This window comes from Cupressus sempervirens, chromosome 10 (genome assembly GCF_028749045.1).
Source record: "Cupressus sempervirens isolate cs-2001-9-10 chromosome 10, ASM2874904v1, whole genome shotgun sequence".
NCBI classification, from domain to species: domain Eukaryota; kingdom Viridiplantae; phylum Streptophyta; class Pinopsida; order Cupressales; family Cupressaceae; genus Cupressus; species Cupressus sempervirens.
The window spans coordinates 158,088,755-158,105,150 of record NC_143127.1 but is presented as its reverse complement, the minus strand read 5'-3'; the positions used below and the strand labels follow the sequence as shown (position 1 = coordinate 158,105,150).

The 16,396-nt window shown below is 35.0% G+C and overlaps 1 protein-coding gene across 6 annotated transcripts in view; it reads left to right on the top strand.

The window, feature by feature from the left end:
• The window catches only part of LOC149533062 (autophagy-related protein 18g-like), an 83,277-nt gene extending 67,247 nt beyond the window's left edge, over positions 1-16,030 (top strand). For 4 of the 6 annotated variants that reach the window (XM_089807192.1, XM_089807191.1, XM_089807193.1 and 1 more), the window contains 3 exons: positions 13,971-14,155; positions 14,282-14,986; positions 15,085-16,030. In XM_089807192.1, coding sequence (XP_089663318.1) covers positions 13,971-14,155; positions 14,282-14,986; positions 15,085-15,089 — 895 coding nt within the window. In that variant the 3' untranslated portion in view covers positions 15,090-16,030. The remainder of the gene's footprint in view (positions 1-13,970; positions 14,156-14,281; positions 14,987-15,084) is intronic. The other 2 variants (XM_089807194.1, XM_089807195.1) reach the window with 1 other exon arrangement.
• The last annotated feature ends 366 nt before the right edge of the window (positions 16,031-16,396 follow it).

The following is a 16,396-nucleotide window of genomic DNA, read 5'->3' as shown; positions in this document are numbered from 1 at the left end:
AAGGTATGAGATACACCTGGTCTTTGTAAAAAATGAACATATTGACCACCTTAAACCTATAATCTTGCAATTGTCCTTCCAAAAGATTGTTAGTCATTAGTTTCTTCACGTTTTCAGCCACAATAGAAGACTTCCAATCAATAGATATATCATTTATAGAATTAAGATAAGGCTTCCTAGAAAATGCATCATCCACCATGTAACAAATGAATTTTTATAACCAATTCAAAGACATCTTAAGATCTATATCTTCTAACAATTACAAAGTAACTGATTCCATTTCACATGACAAAGACTTCTTTTAACAATAACTGTATCAATATTTGGTTAAACGACTAGTACTAATCCAACTGTATTTTCATGTTCAGCTGAAATAACGAGAAACATATTCATTGTAAATAATTTAACCATTTCTAACATATTCAGCTGAAAGCAACGACTATCTTCCTTAACTGAAATCATGCTTAATTGAAAGCATACATATTCTTACTCAAATTTAGATGGCAATTAATTACCCTAATTGAAATAAAAAGGCTATCTAATATTCATGCTAGATGATTAACAAGTAAAAGAGTGAAAAACATATAGTAATAACGGAGGATCCTTTATCTGGTTGTGCAAGCTTTGGCATTGGGGTGAGGAGAAGTACTGACATAGGCTTAACCTCCCAACCTCGGACCATACTTATCCCCACATGTCCTAACATATTAGAATGGCCCTCCTACCTTGAGATCGAGCTTGGGATGTTCTTAAGTCCAACCATTCGAGTTACCGGGTGGTTTTGAGTGCCCAATTGGTTATACCTATATAACTGATGTCTACGGACATCATGTGATCATAAGATTGGCACATATGCCTATAAACTACCTTGGCCAAGGATTTCTGTTTGGGTCCGACTACCTGATCACCACCACTCAACTTGACAACAGATTCCATTATAGGGGCAGCATGAACTATTAAGTGTTTCATTACATAGTTATTCATAGCTGATTTCATTCTTGGTTCTTGCAAGTCCACCTCTTCAACATTTCAATGACTTCTTTGACGGTGAATCCTAGGTGCCTGAAAGATTATGATCATTCTGTTTTATTTACACCTCATCACCATTTCAATGGCTTCATCACCGGTGAATCCTAAGTGTTGGAGAATCTGAGTACTCTGATCTTTGTTTCAGAAATTATATCAGCATGTTTATTGAATTTGGTTCATACAATCATTTAAGTATCAACAACTATCATTCGAATTTATAAATGATGTTTAGTCATGCAGATCTTCAATGAACTCTATGTAATGTAAGAGACCAACAACATGGTTTGTGAATCAATCTCAGTCTACAATGCATAGCCAGCTACAGTCGGACATTCAATTCAGGAAAGGAAGAAGTTATGAATATGAAAACATATTTTGCATTATTCTCAGTTCTAACAATAAGTAGCCGACAACAAGCAGAGAAGGAAGAAACTATGAATTATGAATGCATATGTTATATTTCTTTCAGCCCTAGCAATGTGTAGCCAACTACAATCGGTCATATACTCAGAAAAAGGACTTATAAAATACAATTGCATTTAATCATGACCTATGATTGGGATTGAAGTTGGTCTGGACGTGGCTCCTCCCGTCCTTGGCCGAATCCCCTGTTTGGAAAATTGTTTCACCCGCTGGCTCTGAGACTTGGTTTGTGGGATACAAACGTTGGCGGAGTAAGGAAGAGACAGTATGATATGGGGTGTGCTGATAGAATGAATGATTCAATTGAGAAGGAAACTCACGGCTTGGATGGAAAACGTAGCATACATGGAAATAGGTTGATGCTTCCGTGGTCATTTCACGGCTTCTTTAAAGGCTTGCCAAGACTCCTCAACTTCTATCGGTTTCCAAGATGTCAATTCGAATTCAAAAACATAAATTCGATTTGGAAAAAAAAAAAAAAATGAAGAGGGAAAAGAAATAAGGAGAAAGGAGGAGTTGAAGAGTTATAATTTTTATTTTATTATAATAATATGTTCTTATATACGTTCACATGAGTATATTGATGAGGTGACATCATTAGATTATATTATTATAATTTATTGGTGCCATTTCATTTTTATATTTATGTGTTCGTATGTAAGTGTTTATTATAATGATATGATAAGAATTAGTAAACAATCTCTTAAGATATGTATTATATTTTAATTTAGATTATTTTATATCTTTTCCTATATTGTTTCCTTAATAGCTTATGCGGGTCTCATAATGTAACCTGTGGACAAGTCATCGTATCCCTTCCAAGGAAGTCTAAGGTCATACCTGTCGATCCTGATGACTAAACCAAACGAACATCCCATTCCGGTGATCCCGTTTAGCAATGCTTCCCCTCTCTTCAGTCTTCTCCTGCAATCACCCATGTAAAACATTCTCGCCAAAATATTAATTCCATAGTAATTCAAAATAAAATATATTAATCGTTAATTCAAATCAAAGAACTGCTAATCATCTAATAACAGTTATAGGTTACCGACTATTTCATTAACAATTAGTACAACGTATATAATTAACTAACTCATTTCACATGATCATGAAAAGAATAATTCATCAACAATTGGTACAACGTATATAAATAACTAATTAATTTCATATGATCATGAAAGAAATAATTCGTTAAAGCAACAATTATGATCAAATTAAAAATTAGGGCAAAATTTGGGATGTAACACACCATATTATTATTCCCTTTTACATATTCTTTATCAAATTCATGGACTTGAATTTTGGCTACTCATTTTTGCTGCCTATCTTTATAATCCCTTTGGTCAAGGAAAAATTTCAGACTTTTATGATATGTTTTGAGTCTTTGATGACAAACTTCGCACAAACCAAGTATTCTTGAGATTTGGCTAAATCATGCATAATAGCCAACATCTTTGTTTTAATTAGAGAAATTTTGTTCAGCCTCCTTGAGTTTCCTACTCTCATATGCTATGGGATTATAAATATTACATCAAGACAGCCCCAACACCTTCTCTTGAAGCATTGCACTCTAGAACAAAAGGCAGTGTGAAATTTGGAATTGCCACGACAAGACATGAACTTGCTACATCCTTAACCTTATTAAAAGATTGTTGGGCTGTTGCAGTCCAGGAGAATGTTCCTACGTTTGTCAAATTTGTCAAAGGAGCTGCAAGTTGTGAGATCCCTTTTACAAATATTCTATAATAGCTGTAAAGTCCTACAAATCCTCTTACATGCGTCAAATTTCTTGGCCTAATTTTGGATTGTAGTGATTCTCCTCATCTGCATTAACATTTTGGACACTAATCTCGAATCCCAAATATAAAATTTCAGGCAATCAAAACTCTCATTCGGATTATTGCTCAAGTATACCAAGCACCTCATCTAATTGCTTGAAATGACCCTCTAAAATCCAATAGTAAATCAAAATGTTATCAAAGAAAAATGAAGAATAAATACTCAGGTCATGCTAGATTGAAAGGTTGCAGGTGCGTTGGTTAAGCAAAAGTGCATGATTAGAAACTTATAATGACCATAATGGCACCTAAAATCTTTTTTGTGCACATCTTCATCTCTTACCTTAATTTGGTGGTGCCCTAAATTCAAATGAATCTTGAAGAAATACCTTGCTCCATGAAGCTCATAAATCCTAGGTTTAGGATAGAGGTTCTTGATTGTCCTTCTGTTGAATTTTTAATAATAAATACGTGTTCTCATGGTCCCATCCTTCTTTCTGACCAAAACGATAGATGATACAAATGGGCTAGAATTAGGCCTCGTGCACACCAAATCCAATAGATCCTTGGCTACCTTATTAATATCTGCCTCGTATACCATAGGATGACAATATGGCGTAGACATCACTGGTTTTGCTGCTTCCTCAGCTTAATTACATTTGAAGACCTCTATTTGGTGTTAGTTCAGGAGGAATGTCTTGGAAAACTTTTCCATACTCTCCAAAATAGACTGAATTTCCATGTTATAAGATATCCCGTCCTTTGTAGGACGTGTTTGTAATTAAACATTCTACCCATGCCACTTGGTCTTTAGCAAAAAGATCGCTCCATCCTTTTGGCAGAAATTATCATGGGTCCACTATTAGATAGGCTATGTAGAACTACCTTCTTCCCATTGTGTTGGAATGATAATATCGTTGTTCAATAACTCTGTTTACATTAGTCAAATGAGTACAAACATAGCACTCCTAGTACCACTTTGTATCCCCAAACTGTAATATAGAAATCATCTTTCATCATATATTCTCTCATAGTTAACTCCATTTGTGGAATTTTCTTATTAAAAATAAGAATTGTGCTACTCAACTGTAACATTAAAGCCTTCAAAATCTATTTGCTAGCCCTCCATCAATGTAATATGAGTAGCCTCACTATCAATAATCTATTGAAGGCTCCTTAACATGGAAAGCATTGCATTGTAGTGCCCGTGAATGTGCTGCAACTGTAGCTCCTATATGCTCTTCCCCATGGTGCTCATGCTCAGCTTCTTCTAGCTCTCTTTTAAGGTTAAGCTCATTATTTTGCATCTTCATCAGAAACTATCTCTTTTTAAGGTAATTGCCCTTTCTCCAAACACCTATGCCCAAGTTGCCAAGGCTTTTGACATGTGAAGCATAACTTCTTCCTTCATAGTTCATTCTTTGGTACCTACATTTGATTGGGCTTAGGAGATGATACCTTGGATGGTGGTGTCTTATTTTAAATGGTCTCTATGGAAACATAAGAGCCTCTCTTGGAGTAAGGTTTGTATTTAGACACAAAATTTTCTAAGAGCTCTCTTGGTGGGTTCTTGCAATGAACTTAGATTGAATACCCTTACTAGACCATTGAGGAGCACAACTAAGCCTTCCAAAAACAAATTTATTTGTCTCATTTCCGTCTCTCTAGGATCATCACTATAAGCCTTTGAAATTCTAATACATAGCCTCCACCTTGCCCTCTTGCTTCGGATGTGCTAGCTCCTTAAAATGAATTTTTTGAATCGCTTCTAGTTCTATCAAACATATCCATCAACCTTAGGTTGAAGTATTCCAAGGTGGTTGTTGAATCATGCTCTTGAGTTATCATGCCATGCAACTATTGGCATAATTAATGGTGTGATGAGTGATGATTAGTAATGTCATAGTGCAGATTTTAATTGCATGATGATCAGTCTTTTTATTGTCATTGATGTCAACTATGGAGCTAGTGTTCCTAGTATGTTGTCAAGCATAATTATGGTGAACGGAGTGTTGTGGTAAGGATCAGTGAGTGTGACCATCAAGAGAGCATTGGGGATGTTTCTTGAAGTGTATATGTTGAGCGCTATTGTTGAAGAGAAAGAGTAAGTTGATCAGTGATTCATAGTGCAACTACTACATAATTCTATAAATTAGTTGGCATAGTTGTGTAAAAGTGTTATAGAGGATAAGATATTGTCTTATGGAGGTTGGATCCAAGCATGATATTTGAATTTCGTAATAGTATTATGTTTAGGGTTTGGTTAAGTCGGTGGAGATGGTAATCCAACATAAATAGGTGAAAAACAATTTTGTGTTGCTGATTGTGGTCCAATAAGTGTGATGAAGAAGTGCAAGGTGTGATTCAACCAGGAAGAAGTGAAGAGTGTTGAGAAGTGAATTTGAGCTTAAGTGGATTTGATTAAGCAGAGGTAGTGTTGTCATACAGATCATTCTTTTTGTTGTTCCCTAATAGTTGTAAGAGGTGGAATACCTTAACTGAGTTGATCCTTATAGGTCCTTTTTGCAAATCCTTTAATAGGATGACATTTTAGCTAGTGTCCAAAGTCCTTTAACAAGGATACCCCTAACAAGGTAAAACTCCTAACAAGACTAGAGGTAAATTTTTAGGGTGACACCTAACAATGTCTTTGTAACTCCTAACAAGGTTAAGTTCCCTATAGAGCGTTTTTAGAAGAGTACATTATTTGTGTATACTAATCCCCACTGCAGTTTTGATCTAAGTTGGGTTTTTGTGTAACCAAAATATCTGTGTCAGTTTTGTGGATGATTTCATTTAACGGATGCTTTTATTTACTACTATTAAGTTGTTTATCAGTTAAAGGTTTAAGAAGTTGAAAAAGTTAATTGTTTGGCTAATTTTCACCCCTCTCAATAATCGAATCACTTAGGACAAACAATTGGTATTAGAGCACTGGTCTTCTATTGTGGTCAAAGCTTAACAGCTTGAGTGAAAGATCCAAGATGATGAAGATGGAAACTCCTAAGTTCACAAGAGGAAATTGCCCAGTACGATGTGGGAGGATGAAGCTTTATCTTAGAGGAATGGGAGAGCTATATCGGAATCATGTAGTCACACAGTATGTTACTCCTAGTGGAACTCTTGATGTAGATCAGTTGATGACACAACAAGAACACACAACTACTATGGATGCTATTGCATGTAACTTTTCGAATGCATAATACATAGATGTTGAAGACCTAGAGATCGCTAATGACATGTGGCAAAAACCAAAGAAGTCTATGGAGGAGACTTGCACATGCAAAAGGTAAAGTTAGACAATCTAAAGGGAAAGTTTGATGAAATGAGGATGATGGAGAACAATAACATTGAGCAATACAACTAGAGATTCAAAGATGCGGTTGCTTCTATCAGAGGTGCTAGTGGGATCCTTATAGAAGATGATGTGGTAAGTAAGATACTTTGAACTCTATTTCCTTAGTATGCTATTAGAGTCTCAACTACTCAAGGGTTTTAGATCTTTAAGCACTAGTGCAGTCACTTTGGATTCATTAATAGGCAAGTTGACAGCTTTTGAGCTAAGTAACTTTGACAATAGTATGCCTAAGATAGAAGTTGCATTCAAGGCATCTGTGAATCTTGCTCTTGCAAGAAGAGGAAAGGATGTTTCAAATAGTTCATCTATTTATGGTTCTAATTTTCTAATGGTTATGAATTTGTTTTAAATCAAGAAAACGAAAGGGAGGAACTAGAGGTATTACTTGCTAGGAGATGGCTAGAGGGGATGGAAAATACAAAGGTATACTACCTTTGAAGTGTTTTTCATGAAAGAATATTGGGCATCTTGCTTTCAGATACCCAAACAAGGCAAAGAAGGAAAAGGGAACATAACTCCAGGAGAACAAGAAGGCCTGCTACATTGCAGAAGGTTGTGTTACTGATGAAGAGTCTTATGGAAGAGAAGAAGAAATTGTATTTGTTGCAATCAAAGAAGATCCCACTGATGGTGATGATAAAGCTTTGGTCCCCAATATGAGTCATAATGAGGATTGAATAAGTGACAGTGGTTGCTCACATCACATGACCGGTGATAAAAACAAATTCATCAGAATGGAAGAATGTGATGGAGGATCGGTAAAGTTTGGAAAAAATGGTTCTTGCGTTGTGAAAGGTAAAGGTTCTATTGTTTTGAATAATAAACCAAACTGTGACGATGTTTATTGCATTGAAAGATTAAAATACAATTAAGTGTTTCTTAATTAAATAATAAAGAATACAGATTGGAGTTTAACAAAGGAATGTCCAGGATCGTTGAGAAATGAGGAGATGTGATCACTACCAGTGAACAAACTAGAGGTAATTTGTTCCAACTAAACTTTACTGTTAAGAGTTGTTTGATTGCTAGAATTGTTGATTGTTGGTTATGGCATAAAAGGTTTTATGTTAACTTTGATAATATGGTCAAAGTAAGTAAGATGAAAGTAATAAGAGGATTGCCTAATCTAGAGAAACCAGATTTCACGACCTGCCCTAAATGGAATCCCACAATTATAAATCATTGAAAACTAAATAAATATATAATAATAATATAACGCCTGATTAAGATATCCTTGAAATATATATAATAACATCATTAATCCATCTTATATAATTATTAATACCATTTAAATATATGAGACAATCGAGTCATTTAAAATGTAAAATAATGACTCAATAAACTTACAAATATGGTTAGACAATAGTAAAACCTTATAATCACAACACCTTAACTATACTATAGGACCATTACATTCTCAAATTATCAAACAAGAAGTCAACATCGAATGGTCAAGATAAAGAAATATAAGAAAATTTAAAATTAATATTAGCATACATAAATATATATTGACATTTATATTAGTAATTCATTATTATTATATCCAAATATTAAATTTTTAACTAATTTTATTGATAAATGGCTAATTGTATTAAACATCCCTTTAAATTTACTGTAAATAAAATATACTAAGTCATAAAACATAATACTACCTACTCTTTTGGGTCGGGACCCACCACAAAAGGATGTTGCATCATTTGAAAGGCTTATATTAATAAGCTATCGTATAAGGGAATAATAGATGGCATACATAGGAAAAAAATTATTATTATTTTAAGGATATAAGAAAGCCTTCAAGAAAGATAGAGGCATCGAAATAGAGGAGGATATTTTCATAGCAATACATATATAGAGAGAAGGATAAAGATCGAAAAGGAGGAAAAGCAAGATAAGACCACCACATTAGAGGATGGAGAATGTGGATGCCAATTCTATGGGTTTTTAATAGTGTCGGAAGTATGGAAGATGTTTTAAAAAGGGGTAATCTCAGTTACAATTTGAAACCAATAAGAGGAGAAAGGCAATAAACCTAAGTAAAAGAGAGAATAGCTGGTAAAACCCAAATCAAATTGCAATGGTATCTTAGAAGAAAAGGTATGCATAGAACAACTTGAAGGGTTTGCTAATTCAGAAGGCAAGAACATGTTTTGCAAGCTACAACAAGCTCTATATGGATTAAAACAGGCACCCAAGGCATGGTATGAAAGGTTGCACTCATACTTAATCAAGATTGGGTTTTCAAGAATGAGTGATAACAATGATGTGTGTTTAAAGGAAAAAAGTGATAACAAATTATTGATGGTAGAGATATTTGTTGATGATATTATCTTTGGAGGAAATGATGGAATGAGTATTGCATTTGTAGAAGAAATGTAGAAATAATTTGAAATGTCTACGATCGGAGACATCAAGGTCTTCATTGGCTTACAGATATATCAACTCAAGGATGAGATCTACATAAGTCAAACCAAATATGTGAAAGCGATATTGAAGACATTTGGGCTAGAAGACTCAAAACATGTTGGTACTCCAATTGTAACAAGTTGTGAACTATCCAAAGAAGATGATTCTAAGGATGTGGATGAGGCACTATACAAATCTATGTTTGGTAAGTTACAGTATGTGGTGCACAATAGACTAGATATATCACAAGCAGTTGGGTTAGTAGCAAGGTTTTGCTCTAATCCCAAAGAATCACATTTGGTTGCAATTAAGAGAATCTTTAGATATCTCAAGGGAACTAAAGTGTATGGATTATGGTATGGACACAAATGAAATTTCTCATTAAATGCATATACTGAAGGTGATTGGGCAGATTATATGGATGCCACAAAGAGTGCAAGTGGTGGAGCATTCTTTCTAGGTGATAGACTAGTTTCATCGACAAGTAAAATGCAAAATAGCATATCCCAATCAACAATTGAAGCTGAGTATGTGGCTACTGCAATCAATTGCACATAAGTGATATGGATCAAGAAAATTTGGAAGGAATATAGGATAAGATAGTTGAATCAGTGGTTATCTACTGTGATAACACAAGTGCCATAAATATCTCAAAGAATCTAGTGATGCACTCCACGACTAGGCACATAGTAATCAAGTATCATCGTCTTAGAGAACATTTTCAGGAAAAGGAAGTAAAGTTGGAGTATGTATCGACTAAGGAACAGGTAGCAGACAAACATTACCTAAGGATTGTTTGAATATCTAAGGGGCAGGTTTGCACTCTAAGACTAAGCACATAGCCATCAAGTATCATTATCTTAGAGAAAAAGTTTAGGCAAAGGAAGTAAGATTGGAGTATGAACTGACTAAGGAATGTAGTAGACATACTCACAAAGCCATTAACTAAGGATATGTTTGAATATCTAAGGGGCAGGCTAGGGGTCATTCCCTTACCTAAGATGAATTAAAGGAAGATGCAATTGCATAAATTCAATTGTAGTCATCGAATATCTCTTATGCCTTGAATTGATGTTTGGAGACTCTCCTTAGGAGCAGTTGCAGTCGAGAAAGTAAGTAATGGAAAAGCAAGATTTGTAGAATCAAGACATGTGTGTATTGGCACCTTTGGCATTGTTGTCAAAGGGGGAGAGAATGTATTAATTAGGTCAAGAAGGATGCCTAAAGGGGGAGACGTTTAGTGTGAGAGGGAGCATTTGTAGAAGATAGAAGTGGAAACATTTTATTTCTCAGTGAATGTTGTTGAACGGGTTTGTGCATGAAGTCAAGCAAAGCGTAGCATGCAAAGCATAGCATGTGTTGCCATCAATGCCAAAGGGGAAGATTGTTGGCATACCTAATGGTGTGATGAGTGATGGTTAGTAATGTCTTAGTGCAAATTTGGTCACATGATGATTAGTTAGTGTGTTGTCATTGATGTCAACTATTGACCTATTGTTCCTAGTATATTGCTGAGCATAATATGGTGAATAGAGTGTTGCAGTAAGGATGCGATCGTCAAGAGAGCATTGGGGATGTTTCCTAAAGAGTATATCTTGAGCGTTATTGTTGAAGAGAAGAGTAAATTGATCGGTGAATTCATAGTGCAACTGTGCAACTACTAGAACAATTAGTGAGAAATGATAGGTGATTTGATTGGTTTGTCAAATCCATGTTGAATGAAGTAAAGTGATCACAGGATGATGTGAAGAAGTTAGTGAAGTTGATGTAGTTACGATAGGAACTCATTCTTATTATCGGTAAAAGCATTTTGAGGAGGGAAAGATGATTGGTGAAGCAGTGTTAGGTGATCAGTGAAGCTATGAAGGTTCAATGAACAGGATAAAGAAGAATGAGTTTTGAGTGACAGTGAGTTAGATGATGTTTGGCAGCTGGTAAGAAGGTTGCAGTGACTTTGGATGAGTCAGTCATGATCCAATGATGTGGTTGTACATGTGGAAGTGATGATTTGGCATTACATTGATCAAGAGCACTTGTGGAGAAGATTCTAGAGGAAGCAAGTGGTTGGTCAAAATATATTTGACCTCTAACACGAAATTCTATGAGTTGGCACAATCGTGTAAAGTGTTATAGAGCATAAGATATTGTCTTATGGTAGTTGGATCTGAGCAGAATATTTGAATTTCATAACATTAATATGTTTAGGGTTCAGTTAAGTCAAAGGAGATGGTAAATTGGTATAAACAGATAAAAGAAGAACAATTTTGTGTTGTTGATCATGGTCCAATAATAAGTGCGGTGAAGAAGTGCAAGGTGCAATCCAGCCAGGAAGAAGTGAAGAGTGTTGAGAAGTCAGTTTGAGCTTAAGTGGATCTGACTAGGCAAAGGCAATGTTGTTACGTAGATCATTCTTTTTGTTGTTCCCTAATAGTTGCAACAAGTGAAATCCCTTAATCAAGTGGATCCTTATAGGTCCTTATTGTAAATCCTTTAACAGGGTGACACTTTAGCTAGTGTTCAAAGTCTTTTAGCAAGGCTAGAGGTAAATCTCGTAACAAGGTGGCACCTAACAGTGTCTTTGTAATTCCTAACATGGTAAAGCTCCTGATAGGGCATACTTCAAAAGAGTACATTATTTGTGGGTACTAATCCCCACCGCGTTTTTTATTTAAGTTGAGTTTCCATGTAACCAAAATATTTGTGTCAAATGTGTGAATGATTTCATATGATGGATGTTATTATTTGCTTTTATTCAGTTGTTTATCTGTTAAAGGTTTAAGAAGTTGAAAAAGTTAATTGTTTGGCCGATTACTGATTCACCCCCCCTTTCAGTAATCGAATCACTCAAGACCAACAGCCACCACCATTCATGAGCTATCCCTTCAAGATGTAAGGTGGCTAATTCGATAGCCTCTTCTACTAACACAAGATTCAATGAGAAGTGTGTCTAATTTCTGCAATGAAGCCCTTGCTGATGATCTGACAGATCCATCAAAAGTTGGGATAACGATCTTCTTGAAATGGTGCTCTGAATATCTTTTCTGTCTTCATACCTTTTCCTTATTAAAAATAACTTGCATATTTAATAACAACAGAGTTTAGAATAGGGTTTTTAAAATTAGGAATAAAATCATAAACTCATAAATAATTCCTTGGATCATCAATGTATCAGTACAGGAGACAAACAGAAGTTACAGTATGGTTTTTTCAGATGCAATCCAATCCTTTCATTTTCCAGTTGTAATCTCTAATACGAAAAAGAAAATCTGTACATGGCTCAGGTGTTCAAACTTATGGAAAACAATCAGAGTTCACAGACACTTTTAACTACCTAGAATATATGGGATGAACTTATGTAGCATTGACTGAGCTGTGTATCAATCTCTGTAGAATGTGAGGGTGAAAATGATTAATCTCCACACCCAGTCCCTTTGTCTGATATGTATTGATGGTAATGAATCTATTATGGGCATGCATTTAGAGGCACAAGAAATTTCTGCAACTTTGTGTCTTCAACTTATATGATCTCAATTCCACTTCTGAGCATCTGTCGACCTGGTACCAACTTGCTTCAACACCATGAACTTATAATGACCTGTGATTCTTTAAAGCTGTTGCAGGGTCTTTTTGTTTCTGAAGCCTCCCTGTAGCCTACTTATTGAATTGCACCTATGCAGGAAGCCCAATCAGGAATTGCCCTAGAAAGGAAGTTGTTTTCTGCTAAGTGTGTTTTGTCTCACGGTCTCACCTTGCCCATCTCAGGAACTAGGTGATCAAAATGTGATAAGGACGTTACATACAATTCATTTCATTGTAATATTTTAAAAAATTATAGGGTATTTATTACAAAAACCCAAACACACACAAGGGAAATAAGGGAACTGCAACCATGTTTTGGTTTTAAGAATCAAAACACATGCAAATTTTGTTTAGTTAGGTTGTACATCTATTAGGTCACCATCTTGTTGTGTCTAAGTCTGTCTCATTTGCTTTGCCTTGCTTAGTCTGAGTGATGACCAAATCTAGTTACTTTTGTAGCTATAATCCAAATTTTCTGGGCCTATGAAGAACACTCAATATGAGTTATAACAAGCAAAGTTGGTCTCATGTATTTCTTTCTGCTATCTGGATGGAGTATTGATAAGTATCTTTTCATCATTATATGACTCTTTAGTTCAATGTTTCTGAGGAAAGGGCTTTGCCATTTTGCCAAATATATGAATATTTATATTTTTTCTAGCTAAACAAATTATTATTTGTGTGCTGGTTGAAAAGGTCCACCACTATGTCAATATAAAACAGAAATAAACTTATTTACTCAGAATTTAAGAATTACTTCCCTTTGCAAACTCTACAACAAAAATGTAGTACTTCTATTAAGGAAAAATGACTTATGGAACTTAATATATGATAAAGAACTGTGAACTATATTTGTGATAAAGAATTGTGAACTATATTTGAGTTAGGTCAAGAGTGTAATTTATCATTCATCTACTCTCAAGTAAGAAGAACAATAGCTTTTTCTTAAGTAAAATATTTTCCTATGAAAATGGCATGATATGTAGAATGACCTGAAATTTCTGACCTCTCAAATTCTGAAGATAGTATCATTTGGGGTTGTATTCTTGAAATTCAAAGTCACCAGTAAGGACGTATTGAACAAAACTCCATTGGGATTTGCAGTCTCTCAGACCATTTGGATTTTGTTATGCTTTAAAATAGATTATGAACTTTTTTTTTTTAGAGGGGAGCCTTCTACTCATTTGATAATCATGTTCAAACTTTCAATGTGTTTTGAAAATCACAAAGGCTTTGAATTTTTTGTGTGAGAATTTTAAAAAGAAAATTGTTCCACCATGTTGATGATGAGAATGAAAATTTATTACTCTAATTAGATATTTTATGAGAATAGACAGTAGTATGATATTGTCTTTCAGATTTATATGTGGATTTCTGACCAATATTTTCGTGTGTTGCAGAGAACCTGAGTCAGAAGTCTATTCAGTTGTTTCACCTTTGCAATTCCAGTGGGTGAAAGATGGATCCATACAAGATAGCATAGATGATCATTTACAAGTTTCAAGCAGTGGAAGTAGTTATGATTCTCAAGGTGGTTTTCATGAGAACCCAATGACGAGGAATGGCTTTTTTCATGCTAATCCAGGTCCATGCTTTAACTGAAATTTATCAAGATTTAATATTAGTTTGTGCTATTTTGTATCTAATTTATTTTTCAAGTTGTATATCTGGAATTGTTTTATCATTTAAGCTAGTTGATGCATTTGTTCAGATTTTGAAGAACATATGAAAGGCATGGTTTTTTTAGATTCTCTATCTGGACACTATCTGAAACATGGTCCAACATCAACAGACATAGAAGAAATATCTATATCTTTAAGGAAGCTAAAGCTCCCAAATCGGGAATTTAATGGGAAATACCATTCTCAAACAGGAAAACTTAAAAGTATGGGGTCTCCACCCATGGACATTGCTGTGGGTGGAAATGAGGTTGTGTTCAACATGCAGATATCTGAAGAAGTCAGAGTGGCTGGTAGCTTGAAGAGTTTTTCCATGCACGAGCCTGGTATCAACAAGAAACATCCAACCAAACATGATGTCAATGATTATCCTTGGCTTATTTCTGGGGGACATATAGCAAATAGCAGAGTTTCCCAAGGAGGTTTGCTTATTAAACCACACTTGACTTGTGACAGTAGTTCAATGCTTTTTAAGAAAAATGATTGGGCTGTAAATTCAGAGGGGAAAACTTATTCTCTATCTCCCAATTTATATGATACTAGTATCCCAATGCATGGTGTAAATGCAGACTGTAGGTACCCTATGCAAAATGGACATTTAGGTATTGAGCCAGTAAATAAGAAAGATCCTTTTCTGACCATCAAGGGTACTGAATTCAGTAGCAGGATGGTCAATCCTATAAAGGAACAGGATGAAATTGGCTGGGAAGGAAGCATTTTCCCTTTCTGTGAAGAAGGTAATCTTTTGATTGAAACTTGAGCTTTATATTTTATTGTTAATTCGTCTTGTAGGCTAATTGTAATGCACCTGATAAATTTTATCTTTTCTGAGCAGATTGAGCACATGGTTGTGAAAGAATTTGTGCTGGCATCTATGCAATTAATGGCAGGCTGTTATTTTGTAACTGATAATACTCTAAAGAGAAGAGGTTTCAATCTATAGAACAACTGAAAACTGGAAAAATATTCTCGTAACAGCATGAAGATGATTGTCAACTTAGTGTTTTGGGATCATCTTTGACTTCATCTCGAAGAATACCTCTTATGGGTACCGTGGTTCATATTTTGGCATAATTCTACCTTTGGGTCTTAATTCCAACCAAGCTGTTTTGATATTTCATTTTCTGGAGACTAGCTTCTCTATATAATCGGATCTGTGTTGGAAATGACTTGAGAGTTTATACTGTGGAGAAGAATATGGGAGAAAGATGTGTGTCATATGGAAGGGCTAATTATTTGTATAGATCCTTCTCATCAAATTGGTTTTCAGCTTGTACTGAATACTTCAAGCTCAAATCATCATTGGAAGCATCTAAAAAAAAAAAAATTAAACAAGTTCATACTAGTTGAAGAGCAAAGCAAGAAAATGATGCTCCGATTATATATTACAAAGGGAAACCAATGACCTTTGTGAACTTTATTGCTTGTATATTGTAAATAATTTAATTGTGCAGTGATTTTTTGGACATTCATGGCACTTGCAAAATGACTCATCATTGCCTAAATTATATTTAGCGTCAATTATATATAAGATTTGTGCATTTATTATAAGCCAAACCTATTCATGTAATTGAACAAACGGCATCCAAAACAAGTGTGATTAGTAGTTCAAGTGGCGTATTAGGCAACTGCACACATTTTCATGTGCTTTGCCTCTATGGGGATGAGATGATTATCCTTGGAGCTGCAGTTACATTGCTGAATTAAGACAGTTCATTTGAAGTGGAGCCATGACATTGTATGTTTTAAAGTGCAATCAGCAATTTTCTTTTGAAGCTAAATTATTTCTATAAATTTTTAAGCATAGCTAATTGCAGGAATATCTGAACACGGATGATGAGACATCAGTGCAAATAAATACTTCTAAAAGTACTGCAATATTCTTGTTTAATGGAAATATTTATTCAGAGAAAACTTTTATGTATTCATGAAGTTGGTAAGTTGCAGGGTACGCGCTTCTGGTGATTTGGGCACTTGCACCCATATCTGCCCCGGATTGGCCCGGGGGATAGGGTACGTCTGGATGTGTGCCAGGCATAGTCAGACATAGCCATAGGTACTGAATGCCAAAAAGTAACAAAAAAATAAAGACATTTTTTGACCTTTTTCTCCAGAAACAAATGCTCCTAAAAGCATCATTTCATCAA